Source organism: Solanum lycopersicum, chromosome 5 (genome assembly GCF_036512215.1).
Source record: "Solanum lycopersicum chromosome 5, SLM_r2.1".
Classification (NCBI taxonomy): domain Eukaryota; kingdom Viridiplantae; phylum Streptophyta; class Magnoliopsida; order Solanales; family Solanaceae; genus Solanum; species Solanum lycopersicum.
In genome coordinates, this window is record NC_090804.1 from 13427133 (window position 1) to 13443397 (window position 16265).

Here is a 16265-nt window from a genome sequence, read left to right on the forward strand (position 1 = left end):
TCCGGAAATCATTTATTGCAAGCTTATTGATTAATTCTAGTAATTTTCTGGATTTTCTTCAATCTCATCAAAGTAAGTACATGAATTCTTATCAAACTATTATAAATTGTGTGATTATTAACACGGAAAACTAAATTCATAGCTAGGGTTGTGGAAACCATGGACAATTAACAAGGTAGAACCTAACAATTTTCGAATAGTGTCTCGCATGTATTGATAAATCTTTCATTTAGAAGTCTCTTTAACGAGTGCACGCGTTAGAACTCGCCTTGTTGCTACTTGCTAGACCAAGGAGGTAGATAATAAGAAAAGAATTATCAACGTAGATTTAGTATACACTATCTAATAGGCTAGTGTCAGTTGGTGCGAAGTAACAACTAAGTCAAACATCGATTATGATGCTTAATATGAGGTAAATATAAGGTTTAGTAAAGCATACACACGTAGTCGGACCAAGGTGTGGAGTGAAATTTCCTATTTACCAGACCAAGGAATTAGGGATACATAACTTACCACTTTGCATGCAAGATACTAGGATAGGATTGTTATAGCTAGAATTACTGTTATGAACCTGTGGGGAACACTTAAGCCCTAGTTACTCTCATTACTTTATAAATATCAAATATTTAACCATGTCACTTGTTTATTTAGAACAAGTACATTTATTGCTTAACAACCCCCCTGTTTGTTACTTGTTTTCGGGAAGGACTTGACTAAATAGAAGTAATAATAGGTTAAAGTTAAGTCTAAATCATTTTCCTCGTGGGATCGACCCCAACCTCATAGTTGGGTTCTTTACTTGATACGACCGCTTATACTTCTTTTCGAGAAGTAAATTTGAGTGTATCAGTAGGATACGATAATATTTTGTATTGTAAAATAACTTGGTTGTTTACGTTTTTCATCAATATTAGACTATTGAATTTATTCATATCTCATATGCTTGTAATAGTGTTTTAGAAACAAAGAGTGTCGAACAAGTCGAGAAATAGACTCTCTCAAATGATAAATTGCCTCTGACGTTAGAGGATGTAGAAAGATGATTTTCACTACCATGTTATGACTTCTTTTATAGGCTAGACAAGAATCTCTCTTAGAAAGTGATTTTGAGGATTATTAAAGAGAGAAACTCGTTAAACACCTAGAGGTACTTTGACCAAGACTTGTACAATGTTGGATAACTGAAAGCATGAGATGCATGCACCAATATAATGTATAAACATCGTAGTGCGTGTTACATAACACATATGTTAAGTAATCAATGAGTTAATGAATGAATGATTATCTATTTTTCATTGTGAGAGACCCTGAAAAGTAGAGTCGAACCCAAGATTTGAAAATTTTAAATGCACCAATATTAAGATGAAAAATTTAAAGCACCAATATTAAGCTAAAAAAAATTCTTTAAAAAAATTCTACTTGATATTGAACCCTTGTCGTTTGGGTGGATTTGATAGCTTATACCACTGGTACAAAGCACAATTTCATATTTTTTGTGGTGGCTCCGTCAGTTTATCAAGATAGATATACAAATTTTTTTGAAAGTTAACGGGTATACATGCACCCCCACAATAGCATATGGATTCGCCTCTACTGAGAAGTTAAATTAACTTTTTACTGAAATATCTTTTGACCTTATGTTATTTCTTGATGCTTCAATTAATGTTGCTACTTTAGCATGTTACTAGCTAATATGTAACATATAGATTCGAGTAGAAATGAAAGATGATGAAAATGAACAATTTAACTTGTATACACAAGTGAGCTATTGCACTTGTGTATATAAAGTTAAACATGAACTCGAGTTCACCTCTTAACAAGATGGGTGATCGAATAGTAATTAGTGAAAATGTGAATGAAATCTGGGGTATTCTGAGTAACAATATCCTTATATCAGTAGGGAGTTATTTCCACATGTCATTGAATTCCTATTTAGGGCTTGAAATACCTTGAAGCCAAGTCTTGTTGCTCACAGGTTGCACATATTATTTATCGTATGATTTGTTTATCTAATCGATGTCATATTGACTTAGGTCTTGTCCACAATGTGCAAAGTGGGAAATATAATTCTTTTTGAATCGTGGATCGCCCATATTGACTGACCCGAGTCTATTTTATTTAATTTTTGAAAAAAAAATTAATTAAATTTTTAAAAAGAAAATGGAACAGTTAAGAGTTAGTAACTGTTCAACCTCTCTTTTTTATGAGGAGACTTCTTCTTTGGTTGGAGAAAAACATAAGACTAGAGAGAGGAAAAGCATAAAAATGCAAAACTTAATCTTTTTTCAGAATTCAATCAACACACTAAGAAGACACTTAGTTTGTGATAGTTGCACTTCGTTTTCTTGAAAGATGAAATCGACCTTGAGATTATTTTAAGTAGTTTAAGGTATATATACGATTGTCTTTGCTCCAAATTCTTTCAAATAATAAGTATTTTAGGAAAAATCTTTTTGATCAGAAAATTTGGCAAAAATGAGATTTTTCTTATGTAATTTTATTTTTTTAAAACGTTCTTTAATATCTTTTACTAAAAAATGAAAAAAACATCAATTTATTTTAAATTTAAAAAAATATTATAATTTTTTAAAATTTTCTGACTAAATTTTCTTGCGATTTAACAGTTCTCAATATTTTGTATATTTACTGCCAACATATAAGACAATCTGTATAAATGAAAGGAGGAAAGGAAGTAGTTAATTGGGTGGTTGGATGAAGAGTAAGTTACAAAATCCAAAGACCGTTTATGATGAAGCAACCTGCGATACATCATGTTGGACTTAGCATTAAAAGAATAGAGAATCATAATATATTTTATTGTATGAGAAATGGTGGTGTATTAAATAAATGAGCATTAAAAGTAGCTAGGAGCATCAAATATATTAAATTTATTAGGGTAAAATTTAATGTCTTACCCGACAACAAGGACGCAACCAGCCGTTTACTATACTATCCAATTCTATTTGGATATCCCTAAAACAAAAGCATGTACTACTTGTCTCCTTGTGTTGTAAGTAGAGTTAAATGTAGTATCAGCCATGTATTAAGGGTGTTAAATAGAAATAATATCAGACGTGTATTAGTTATGTATAGTCTTATTTTATATGTATTATTTTATTTGGTATATTAAAAATAATATTTATTTATAAAAGTATCCTTAGCAATTATGGTAGAAATATTGTAAAAATATTTTTAATAGGAATTAGATCTTTAATTATGGTAATGCATGTATTAAATTATTTTATGTTACTAATACCTAGAAATTCATGATATTAACAATACAATGCTCAATACACAATTAAAACAAATAACTAATGCATGTATTATTTTTGCTAATACCCTCTACCAAACGATCCCTTATATACTATCCGCTCCACGTCACATTATTTAAGTTCTTATTAAAAATAGATGATTTAAAATAATTACTATTATTATTTTAAAATTAAGATATTATTAAATATTTTATTTTATTTTAAGTACTCTATTCGTCCCATTTTATTTAAATTAGTTTAACTTGATATAAAATTCAAGAGAAAAAAAACTTTTGAAGTCCAAAGTAAGCTATAAATATTTTTGTGACTATAAATCATTTCATTAAAGATAAAATAGATATTTTAAAATTAAATTATTACTAAACATATAAATAAGTCATTCTTTTTAATGAGTCATATCAATCAATAAAATAAAAGATAATTATTTGAAATTAATAAATTTAACTAATTTACATAAAAAACTTCAATCTCAAAAACGAACTCATATGCACCATTTGAATGCTCGAGCGCCTACTTATTTCGATGTATCAATAAAAATTGCGAGAGTAAAGTGTTTTATTGTGTTGCAGACACATTAAACATCATAGCCGCCTCTCTCCGCTGACACATTTGCCTCTTCCCTTAAATTCTCGCACTTATGTTTTTTTTATAAAAAGCATCACAAATGCTTACATCTCATTAAAGGAACATTTACTTCTATATTTATTCCTACTACACCTTAGTTTTAAATTCCAACGCACACTTTAACAAATATAACTAGACAAATACCTTTTTGTTTTTATTTTTTTTATTTAGTGTTTTACATCGCGCTCTGTAGGGTCTATTAGGGGGTGACGCTTCCAACAAAATTTCTCAATATCTAAGGCTCGTATTCGAAACTTCTAGTTAAGAGTGAAACACTCTCACCAGTACACTCCATATTGGTAAAATTTCCTCCACTCATAATTGTTTGTCATGTTAAGGTCATACACACCGTCAAAAAAAAGTTATTACAAGGTGTAATTTGAGTAATATAACCATACTATATCAAAAATATTAAAAGTCTACATAACTTTTAAATTGAACTACACTATCATTAAGGACAAATTTAAAAATTATTTCTTAATTATTTAAAATAACAATTAATTTTAGACATCTATTTTTGGCATGCCTATAAAGTAATTATGGACTAGGAAATACCCCTTTAATACATGGCCCCACACACCTCTATATATATACACCCCTCATCAACTTCACAACTCCATCATCTAACATTCTACCTCTACTTCTTGAAAAAACATATTATCTATAACAATGTATCAAGCAGCAGAGTCATCATCTTGGGGTGGAAACTACCACAGCATAGAAACAAGGTGTGCATCATCGTCGTCGGATCCATTAGAGAGAGTAATAAGGCTTGCTTCAGGAAGTGCTGTGGTGATATTCAGTATGAGTACATGTTGTATGTGTCATGCAGTGAAAAGGTTGTTTTGTGGAATGGGAGTACATCCAACTGTTTATGAATTGGATCAAGATCCTAAAGGTAAAGATATGGAAAGAGCACTTTCAAGGCTATTAGGAAACTCACCAGCAGTGCCTGTTGTATTCATTGGTGGAAAATTAATTGGAGCAATGGATAGAGTTATGGCTTCTCATATTAATGGTACTTTGGTTCCACTTCTTAAGGAAGCTGGAGCATTATGGCTTTAATTTGTTTGAACTTTAGAATTAGGTTAATGGATGGATGAATGGAATGTTGCTCCATTTTTAATTTTGGTTTCTTTTAAGTAATGTGGTTTTAAGTTTTTTTTTTTTTTTTTTGTAGCTAATTATTAAGTATGTTAGAGTTGGTATAATGTGTCAATGTTAGTTAGTAGTTTGATCTCATGAGTTATGGTAATCCTTGTTTTGTAGATATAATCAAGAAATTAAAACCATCTCTAATTAATGTTGATCCTTTTTATTTATATTTCTACATTTTGTTAATTGCATCATCCTTTCTTACGTTGCTATTTATTCATATATTTATTCATATCTTGAATCCACCTTACTATTCTTATATTTATCTTCTTCTTTTTTTAACTTTTCCTTCAATTTTTATTTTCTCATTAGTGAATATTCTAAAGTTCACCAAACGGTGAAACCTTTTGCATTACGAAAAATCTATATACTATTATATATTTATAAAAGTTTTTTAACTTTATAAGGTCTACAAGCATATATCTAGCTATCCTTTTGAGACTTCAATTATAAGATTACATTAAGTATGCTATAGTTATTCAACTTACATATAATAACTATAAAATAATAAGTTTCTTATGAAATTTGATTTTGAGTGTTCAAACTTATTAAGACGGCCTTGGACTCGATTGCACATTTTCCTTTTCTTTATACTTTTTGTTGTCTACTGTACGAGTGTCATACAAGAATTATATTGTTAATTATGGAAGGTAAGGGACAGGAAGAGCGGAAATTAGGACACATGATCTCAGAGAATGTTGGGGTATTGATGTGGTGTCCTGTCAAAGAAACAGTATGTTTTTAATTGGAGAAGCAGCATAAGTGTGCTATAGCATGCCCCTTTATATATTTGTACTTTGTATATATATATTTACTAATCTACAATAACTCTGCCATTTAATGAGCATCTTATTAGATTTTAAATAATACACATGCATATAAACTATATTGGGAAAAGGAGAAATATAATTCTGAATTATTGTAAATGATATATAGATATTTTCCGTCATATTTTTGGGACATTGATATTCCTGCTAATCCAAAAACTATATCACATATGCTCTTCAATCGGAAAACTAAATAAGGACACGTGGCGCAATCTTATTCGTCGATAAATGTCGGATCGGTGGATAAGATTTATGACAAGTGTATGTCCGTTAATATAAAGGGTATATATGCTTTAATTTTTGACCGCAGGGTATTTGCATACCATTTATGATAGTTCGGAGGTATATTTGTCCTTTTTCTCAACTATATATATATATATATATATATATATATATATATATATATGAACGCAATGGAATTTAGTGTTATCTTTAACCATGAACGCAGCGGAATTTAGTGTTATCTTAGTGTATCACAAAATTTTAGTTTTCTACCTAACATATTTTAGATCATAAGATTCAATGGCATTTTGGTATATTCAACATAACTTAATTTAGAAGTAAATAGTAAAAAATCTTTTTTATTTTTTTAAATTTCATATCAAATCAAATTAGGTCATTTATTTTCAAAATGAAGAATAATATGTGTTCCTTCTATAAAATCTTTTTGATAAGCAAAGAGTGGTCATACCAACTCATGTTTGACCAGTGCTTCACATTGCTTGACATTTTATTGCCCAAAGTGGTAGCTTATCTTCAACTGTATGTGTATTTATTTGTATTTGTCTTCAAAATATTTACTCGTATATATTTGTATTTTGTGTTTCTGTTGCCTGATTGTAATATTGCATTACTACAATTAGGGGTCGGAGCTAAGTAGGGTTCGTGGGTTTGGACGAACACAATAACTTTTTCGTAGACCCTTTGTACTAGAAATTAAGTAATAACTTGTGAACCTAACAAAACTTATTGACAACTCAATATTAAGGAAGGGAAAGGAAAATTTAAAACTCTCAAGACTTCTAATGCTGGCTCCGCCCTCTGAGTCTACAAGGGGATGCTTTTCATACGAATGTTCTATCACAAACAATTTAGATGAATACTTTGAATATTGATGATAAATTTTAGTTAATAATTGTACGATGTAGTATCAAGCTCGACTGATCGATCCGCAAATTTTGAATTTTTTTAAAGGAAGAACAGGTGTTTTGAGTCTTGTTTGAAACGCAAGATTTGAGTGAGGGATTTTACATCATTTACAATATAAAAGAAAAAACTCATTCATGATTTACTCTACTTAGTTTTTTTTAAACTCAAAAACGCAAAAAAAATACAATGAGTACAAGGTATAGAAAACGCAAAGTGCAGCCGTGGGAATGTAAATAGTGAAACCACAGCTAAAATTGAGGCCTAATGTTAATAGTTTATGAACATAATTACTCCCACTCTTGTAATTGTAGAGAACGTAAGGAGGTCTTCACAAGCACCTTCTTTACACTTTCAGAGCTTATTGGTATATTATGTAAGGATATTACTCTGCTCTACTTGATTAAATCGACACAAGTTAACTCAACTAATTGGCTACACTAACTACATCTCAACAGCCATCCATCCCTACACAAAATGGGATGGGATAACAGTAAGTGTGTTACAGAAATTTTACACACGACTAGAAAATGTACAGCACAAGAATATGTCATGGGACATAAGTTACAACTGTACAGCAACTAATCTTCTATCCGTTGTATCTCACCCATCATGATGCGATTGCTTGTAACCTTGAAACCAAGAAGAGCAGGATCAATTTGTCTTCCTTTCTTTCCTTTCTTCTTACCACTACGGGCATACTGTGTTGCATCCATTGCCTCTGATGCATGTGCCTCCTGAGCTGTTGCCTTCTTAACATTACTCTTAAGCATATCACTGAATGATGTCTCTGAAACATCAGCGTCACTACAAGATGCAGTTCGACGAAACCGCCCGTCTTTATTTACAGATGTCGCAGAACCAAGAACTTGATTTGCAGCATTACCTCCCGCTTCCTTCCTACCCCCTAGTGACAGAATCGATACAAATATAAGTTAGCAATTAGGATGGAGAGAATGAGTGTGGCCAGTAGTGCAAGGGGATTGACAATAACTCCTAAAAGACTTTTGAAACTTATGACTCAATAAGTTACAGACATTTATATGGCTAGAAATCATCCAACTCTAGGTAAAATGTAAAGTTTGAAGTAAAGTGTTACTAAAAATAGAAAGAATCATTACTTTTTGGACAGACCAAAAGAAATGTCACAAAATTCACATCTTCAAGGTGCAAATAGCTAGCAAATAGAGTAATATCAAGACACAATCAGAAGACAGTGATAACAAAAAAGAGAAAGACATCCCACCTTCAGAAGCCATGCCATCTGAAGGATTTTTGCCTCTCGCTAGGCTATCAGAATTTATCTCCGATAAACCCTCCTGGGTTGAAGAAATGCGCGAGACAGGTGGACGCTTCGGCAAGATGTTATCTGTCCTTATTGATGTCACAGCCATTCTAACCAAATAGAAACAAGATGCATATCAGGAAAGCAAAATCACAACATAATCTTCATTGAGCGAATGGAGCTAGTCCTATATACAAAATGGTAACTCTTCCATGACTTGCACAAAAAGAATTAACCATTGAAAAGAAGAAGTTGAGGAACAGAACTTTTAGAGCAAGAAGAGTAGCACCATGTAAAAATTAAAATCAGACATTTGCAAAACATGGTTATACAGGATTAAAACACAAGTACCAAAAAAATTGAATATATGACAGTGATTCGTCTAAACATACAGAATGGGAGAAAGTTTTCGAACATCCAAATTGGTGCCAAAACATCACTTTTCCTAAGACCAAAGCCTAGTGGTAATCACAGTGCCAGTCTTCTCGAGTTACAATGGGTGTAAGGTCTGCAGGGTAGAAAACTTGACAAACCTTCTCGAATTTTTAGGACAATACAACGAAATAGGGGAAGATCTGCAGTACTACACTGTTTTGTACTCCTCACAGTACCAGCGTGGTACTGATTTTGTAAAATTTACTTCCTCTGATAAAAACAAAAATACTCATATACGACGTAAGAATATCAGTAAAATGAAGATGGTAGGCAAGTGAAATATCATACATAACCAAAATGTTCGGTACTCTACAGAAAAAAAGTTTGTTAGTAAGCCAACCTTATAATTAGGGTACATTCTTTTTGTAATAGAATCTTGGCAATTAATTCTACACTCCAGGAATTACAACTAGTGATTTCCTCTTTCAAAGAATTTTATATGAACAAAACTGTTGCAGCTACTGAAGCACAAACTTTACTTGATTTCCCGAACTAACCCATCAGAATGACATACATAAAAATAAGTCCTTTCCAGGAAGAAACAGATGATAACACATACCGTTCCTTGGGAATTTCCTCTATAGCCGAATCCCCTCTATCACTCTTGTCATTGTAGAAGTCTAGACTTCCACGTGAAGATGATTTGAAAACACTACAATCTGTCAAACAACAAAACTTCTTTTAATAAAAGGATATACGAGCACAGACAGACATACGTATTCAATGCAATACACAACATATGTATATTTATATGTGTCTGAGTGTATTTATAGAGAGAGAAAGAGAGAACCTCCAGTCCCGAGTGCAGTGTGCCTGCTAAGCAAATTAGTTGGCATTTCCCCTTCTACAGTCGTCAAACCAGCTTGCCTAACAATACTTTCGCGAGCCTCTAAATGTACCTACAGATACCCATCGTGACATGTAAGAATGTATGTTTATTGCCAACACATATAAGATGTATGTCTGGGATCTTGTAAATCACCTTAGAGGCATCATTGATGCTGGAAAAGACGGGTTGAGCTTCGGCTAAAGCTCCAGAATGAGATTTGAAGGGCAATCTCTCACAAGCATCAAGGCTATCAGCAATCTCATTTACATGATCTCTCTGTGGTGGCAAATCTGAATTAGAACCATATGACCCAACAGTAAAAGCTTGGTTTAGACTCGTATCCTGGTCCAAAAGAGGGTTGAACGAACGGTTTGAAGCATTTGTCACAGAAAAGTGACCAGAGTGTAAGCCCCTCTCAAACAAAATCCCTCTGGTCATTTCTGCTTGCTCAGTTGACTGCTGGCCAGACTTTTGCTGGAGCAGTTCCATAAGTAATCGCTTTGAACTGTCATCATTAGCACCAGCTGACATCCACATACTTTGATCTTCAGAAGCTCTTTTGACATCAAAATCTCTTCTTTGCCTCTCACCTTTAAGATGTAGTTGCTGCATCCTAGTATCCATCCAATCAGCTGGTAACTGACCATTTCTTTCGGGCCAATAATTTTCAATTGTATCAACATTTGGAGCATGAAATTGAAACGGAGGACGGTGAGAAGATTGCAAGTGGATGCCAGTCGAGAAAGCAGGCATATGACCAGCTGAGTGCATTCTTGAATTTGGATCTTGCATTTCTAGACCTGGTGCATGTACTAGAGGATTTACGGCATCCAAATTAACACCAGGACCACCACCAGGTACTGACATTGTCCGTTCCAAGGGCATAAATCCAGTGTCATAGAGACCCCGCTGAAGTCTATCCTGCATTGACAAATTCCTTTCCAGAACACTAACATGCTCTTCAGGAGGGGGTATCTGTTGCTGTTGGTAAATATCTAATGGACCAAATCCGGAATTTGCTCGACGAGCAACACCTGGATTTCTTAGATACTGAGCAGTTTCATCAACAGGCCATACAGCACCGATCTGTCTATCTTCCTCCATTTCCAAACGTTGTCTTAACCTCTCATGAGCTTGTTCTTGTTGACGGACTTGTTGCTCTAAAGGGTGCAACTGTCCATGTTTTGCCCGTGATAAGAGCTCCAATAAATCATTTTGAGGCCCTTGATGTGGCATTTGACCAAACTTTGCTTGAATGAGATGCTCAATAGATGATTCAGCATGTCTTGGAGGAAGACGTGGACGCTGTTGCAGATCACTAAGAATTTGTTGCTTTATCAACACCTGTTCCTGAGCACTATTATGCCTAATAGCATCAAGACGTGATTGTGTGTGACTTTGATCCCGTACTTGACTCTGCAATAATTGTTCAAGAGCCAGCTGCCTAACATGGGACTGTTGTTCTTTCATAAGCATTTGCTGTTGATGGAACTGTTGCTGTTGCTGTTGCTGTTGCTGTTGCTGCAGCTGTTGAAGCTGTAACTGTCTCTGCTGTTGCAGCTGAAGCACCATAAAGTGTTCTAGATCCTGCCCAGCCTGACTCGCCAACTGTGGTTGGTGCATTAAATTATGATTTGCTCCACGTTCCATCAAAGCTTCATTTAAGTTACTATTATGATGGGACATCAAATTATGAGGATGCTGCTGCTGAAGTTGTTGGGAAAACATCTTCTCTGCTAACTCAAACCGGCTCATTTCATGGTCCTGGTGCAATAAGCGGCTGGCATCCATAGCATCTTGATATAAGTTGGGTTCCGATCCAGCATTTCTTCTATAAGCATCAGTCCATGTCTCCGCAGCAGAGGTTGAGTCCATCTTGGCACCAAATGGCCCAACCCTTCCAGCACCAGGGTTTAGAACTTGATCCTGGCCAGTTCCTCTAAAAGGAACATCTGAGATAGGACCACTCTTTCCGGTAGTGCCTTCAAGCTCTGACCATAATAAACCAAGTGGATGCAATGTCTCTTCATGATTTGAAACTCCACCATCACATATCGCGCTTGGAGTTGCACGGTGGATATTTGAAGGATCAGTAAGACCAGTAGAAGTTTTTCCAATAGGACTACCGCTGCTTCCAGGTCTTCCTGGAAACACAATTTCTGCAAGAGAAGATGGAAACTTAAAGAATTGAATAGCAAAACAACAGATAAACGCCGACCACATTAAATATCAATGACCATGATCTTGCTGGCCTATTTTCAGGAAAAGAAAGGCTACATTCTGACATCCAAAGCGACAGGAAGTTATGTATTGACATAATCAATAAGGATCCAAGCTAAAAATGCTAACTCACCTTCATCTTGAGCACCAAAATCATTACACTCTTCATTTTGTGAATATGGAGGTTTAAATTGACGAGCTGGATGATCAGGTACTGACTGAATATGATGCCCACCAAGGCCATCAAAATCAGATGGCTGCCAGCAGGAGCCATCAAAGGCAGCAGAACCAACCATCTCAGAAACAGAAGCTGAGCTACGTAAACCAGAATCCAACTTACCCTCTAGTACAGCAGATGGTTCTGCCTGGGAAAGATTGGTGTTACCAAAATGTTCATGTTCAAATTTCAAATGCGGCATTACATCACCAAGTTCAAAGAAAGGTGAATCTTCAGGGGCATCTTCCAAGCGAACTAGTAAGTCCATACCAAAAAATCCCTGATCATACCATGATATGATGTCAGCTCCGAGAAATGGCCCCTGGATTTCGCCCTGAGGATCACGATAGTACAAACTCAACTCCTCTGGTGGAATACCCCTTCCTAGAAGGTTGTTCCAATAGATTTCAGAAGAGGACTTCACAAATGCAGAATTTGAATCATCAGACACCTTTAAACTGCCATCAAAAGCAACATGTTGATTGTTCTCAAAGATAGGTGTCTTGGTTGCTCCAGAATCTGGTAACCTCTGCATAGAAATATCAAATTGGGACCCACTAATGTATTTGAAGCAGTCACTATTATCAGCTCTCTTCCTGGTCAACAAACTTCCATCTGCGGCGATAGCTTCAGAATGATTGTCTTTCTGTCCTTCATGACTATCTCCTCCTGAATCACAAATAAGTTCCTTTGTCAGAAGCCAACAGGGAAATCAACCTTGATGAGAAGAGCTGATTTAAATAGAGGTAATACTATACTCACCATCAAACTTGACCCTGACACCGTTCTCGTAAACAAAGCTATAGGTATTGGCTTCTTCAACACGTATTGATGTTTTCAGCAACCCATCAACTGTCTCTTCAGTGACATCAGCGGAGGGAGCACCTATTTTTGTATTGTTGGGCTCTGTATCCCCTGTTTCTGGAAGATACAAAAACAAATTCAAAGAGAAATCTCTTATCCTACTTCAAAAAGACAACGGATAGGATGGGAGTAGCAGTCAGTACCGCATCCAGACATGGCGTTAGAGAAACAATTACCTGTGACATTATCCATTGATTGACCCTTTCTAAAGGAATTGTTAGAAACACCACCACCAGTAATTTTACCCTTCCATATATCATTGAGAACAGCCTATAATAAGATTGATCAAGCAATCTGGTATCAAATATTTTTTTAAAACTTAGAAAACCTACCAAGTCTGAACAAACGAAGTAATAGATGTAGCTCACCTCCTCCTCAGCATCAGGAACAACAAAAGCTAATGGTTCAATAGCAATTACTTGAGTAACTGGGGGAGCTTCTTCCATATTTTCAGGCATGCTACAAAGAGATGAGCCAAGCTTTTGCCTGCGGTATATGTCAAGAGCTTTCCCCCTTGGATAACTGAATATGCCAGTCGAGATTCCTGATTTTCCAGGAACAGAATTTTCAAATGGTGAAGCACCAATTGCACCCCCAGAGGAAGGTCTTCTAATAGTCCCAGTAGACCTCCCACGACCCAAGTTAAATCCCACATTTGACCCTTCTACTTTTCCTCTCTCCTGTCCAAAACCTGGAGCAGCTCGATAGGAACTTGGAGCTGCAGAGTTGCCCTCCATTTTATAGCGTGGACGCCACTTGTCACGAGAATCTGACTCCCGTTCTGAGACAGTACGGTTGGCCACAAATGTTTGGCCATCATTATGAACATCTTCCTTATCTACATCTATCCTTTTCTCAGTGCGATTTTCTTTTTCCTTGTCATCAGGACCCCACCTAGAAGACCACTTGTTATCACGCCTTGTATCAACCCCAGAATTACGGTTATTAACATCATGCTCAGCACGGCGATCGGTTTTCCTTCGTTCTCTCCGACCAAGCAAGCCAGTTTCCCTCTCTTCCTCACGCCACCGGCGACTGCTCTCAGTTTCCATTGTCTTTCTTCTCCAATCCTTCTTGTCCTCAGGTACATCTGTACGCCAAGCGTCCTTCTGACTTGAATCAACAGAACTTCCAAGTGACAGAGAGCTTGGTGGACGTGGTTCCTATGATGAATAGAACAAAGTAGAAAACATTTTACTAGAAAATTCAAGCAGTATAATAGAAATATGGGCACCTGGCACTTTGAGATATATATATAGAGAGAGAGAAGAATGGAAATCCAAATCTCAAAAAGATTACAGGCAAATAAAACAAAATTTTCTTCAGTTCTGCTTAACATTGCAACAGAAATCGGAAACAGACACTTCAAGAATTTCATACGTAGAAAGTCTAGGAGGAAATAATGCTACGACGTGACCGAACTCATTTGAAGTTTAAAGGGGAAGTGTTTTTGGGGTGTTTCAAGGTATCTTTTGTTGTTTAGATCAATAAGAGGATCTTGGACCGACAGTGACTTTTCTGAATCTCAGTTTTAAGGCGTAGAACTTTGTGAAGCCACAAGTAAATGCACAACGTTCATGACAGAAGTATTCCTCTGTGGTAAATACCATATAAATTCACGAGCTTAACGAACAAAAAACTTGGTTACACTCTTCTACTCTAATTGCTTAGTGTGTGAAATTTTCCGTCTTAAGCAGACCACACACACTTAGTCAACACATATGGGTACTACAATATCAAAATCAATTTCTTTGTTAGGTCTAATATGGTTTTGGTACCAACACCGACAAGATTTCACAAAGACTGTCTAATTCAACAATAGAACACTTCATTCTTAAGGGTTCCCACTCTATATATATATACTTAGAAAGGCGAATCTCCGGATGTAGCATACTATTTCCTTTTTAGTTTCATACAGAAAGCAAGTAAAAAGTCTCAATCATGTACGAGAATAAAAACAATTTTAAAGTTGACAATGACTGCATATGATGTTGTAACTGCACATCCATATCTGGACTGGTCTGAACAGAATTTCTTGTCAAATTGCAAACCGTCTATCAAGTATTCCAAATAGCAAAATGCACGGCACAAAAGCAGATGTTAGGGTCCAAAAAAAACTAAGGAGAATTCTACTTGGAATAATCCATTGTCTGAAAAGTAAGCAAACTGACCATCTTTGTGTCGCTTGGTTTAACATAAAGCCACTGCGGAGACAAAGGAATGCTGCTGTCCACCATTGGTTGATCTAAAGGAGAATTACAAGAGAATGTAAAAAGTACATATCAGAAGATCCAGAGTCGGGATGTAACCAATCATAATTAAAAAAAGATATATACCTTTGGAAATATCAAGCTGGCCCATGAAAGGCTTGTTGTCATCATTACCTGCAAGCAAGCAGATGTTTAGTAAATAAATAAGAAAATCAACTACTGGTAGATCCAAACACTAGAAGAAGATGATATTTTAGTGAGAAAAATCAACAACTTGGTAGTGAAAAATAAATGTTTGAATTAAGATTGACAGTGTATTTTGAGTTTGCAATAGAACAATTGGAATCGAGAGATGGCTGATCTGAAGCCCTAGAATTGAAATAAGCCCTAAAGTAATTGTAAATCAAAATTAAACAAAATATAGAGCACCTTTGGAGTGATCAGAAGTCTTAGAGGAAAGAAGATCGTCAGGAAGATCAAGATTTCCTTCTGCCATGGCCTTGTCGAGAAAGAGGATCGATACAGAAAAATGAACCGGAGAAAAAGGGGGAGAGTGAAATGGAAGAGTCAGATGAGAGTGAATGTGGATTTGAAGACCGAAGCACAAACCAGAGAGAGTTTTAGGGTTCCGAGATGACAACTGTTGCAGAGAGATGCGCGAGTCGGGAACAGGTGACGGAGAAGAAAAGGCTGAGGGTTTGGGTGGTCACTAGAGCCAAATCATCTTCTCGAAAACCAAAAATTAAATAAAAAGAATTTTTATTTCTTTTTTAACTCTATTTTTATTTTATCCTTACCACAATATACGTTCACTATTTTTTTTATCTTATCATACAAGTAATTATGTGCGGCTACCACACTTACATACGATACATGAACACCTAAAAACTCCTACAAATACAAATAACTTATTATAAAAGAACTTATTAAGATAAGTATAAAAAGTTAGAAAATTGAGAAAGTAATATATTTTAATATGTGTATCATTCTTTGTAAATATAATGGCTATTTATAGTCAAAAGATAAGTTACAAATGTACTTGACTATTTTAATTCGTGAAGTGAAGGTGGCCCTCTAATGGGTTAGAACTACATGGCATGAGCCTTGGATTTACACTTACTACAAGTGATGTAATTCCACAAATTGTTGGGGCCACATGGCATCCATAATTCTTTACAACA

At 35.2% G+C, this 16265-nt stretch overlaps 2 protein-coding genes across 5 annotated transcripts; one reads left to right on the plus strand and one right to left on the minus strand.

Moving 5' to 3' along the window:
* Positions 1 to 4499: 4499 nt before the first annotated feature.
* On the plus strand, positions 4500 to 5199 carry LOC101247917 (glutaredoxin-C1). Its single transcript, XM_004239478.5, has one exon. The coding sequence runs from the start codon at positions 4566 to 4568 to the stop codon at positions 4959 to 4961; it is 396 nt and encodes a 131-aa protein (XP_004239526.1). The 5' UTR covers positions 4500 to 4565; the 3' UTR covers positions 4962 to 5199.
* A 2058-nt stretch (positions 5200 to 7257) lies between these two features.
* On the minus strand, positions 7258 to 15983 carry LOC101248198 (protein ESSENTIAL FOR POTEXVIRUS ACCUMULATION 1-like). 4 transcript variants are annotated; one of them, XM_010322718.4, is made up of 12 exons: positions 15514 to 15983; positions 15211 to 15258; positions 15046 to 15119; positions 13243 to 14037; positions 13051 to 13144; positions 12773 to 12925; positions 11927 to 12679; positions 9727 to 11732; positions 9535 to 9643; positions 9304 to 9403; positions 8271 to 8419; positions 7258 to 7931 (listed from the first exon to the last, which is right to left on the minus strand). In XM_010322718.4, the coding sequence occupies exons 1-12, from the start codon at positions 15578 to 15580 to the stop codon at positions 7606 to 7608; spliced, it is 4674 nt and encodes a 1557-aa protein (XP_010321020.2). In that variant the 5' UTR covers positions 15581 to 15983; the 3' UTR covers positions 7258 to 7605. The 4 variants fall into 4 exon arrangements, with proteins under 4 accessions (XP_010321020.2, XP_010321019.2, XP_069154040.1 ...); XM_010322717.4 differs by having other exon boundaries at positions 12773 to 12931; positions 15514 to 15843; XM_069297939.1 differs by lacking the exon at positions 8271 to 8419 and having other exon boundaries at positions 15514 to 15845.
* Positions 15984 to 16265: the final 282 nt, after the last annotated feature.

Coding starts and splice junctions, on each gene's coding strand:
- LOC101247917 (XM_004239478.5), top strand. CDS start 4,566: ATGTATCAAGCAGCAGAGTCATCATCTTGGGGTGGAAACTACCACAGC.
- LOC101248198 (XM_010322717.4), bottom strand. CDS start 15,580: ATGGCAGAAGGAAATCTTGATCTTCCTGACGATCTTCTTTCCTCTAAG. Junction 15,259..15,513: donor GACTTCTGATCACTCCAAAG/GTGCTCTATATT, acceptor GCTTGCTTGCAG/GTAATGATGACAACAAGCCT. Junction 12,680..12,772: donor TGTCAGGGTCAAGTTTGATG/GTGAGTATAGTA, acceptor TTTGTGATTCAG/GAGGAGATAGTCATGAAGGA.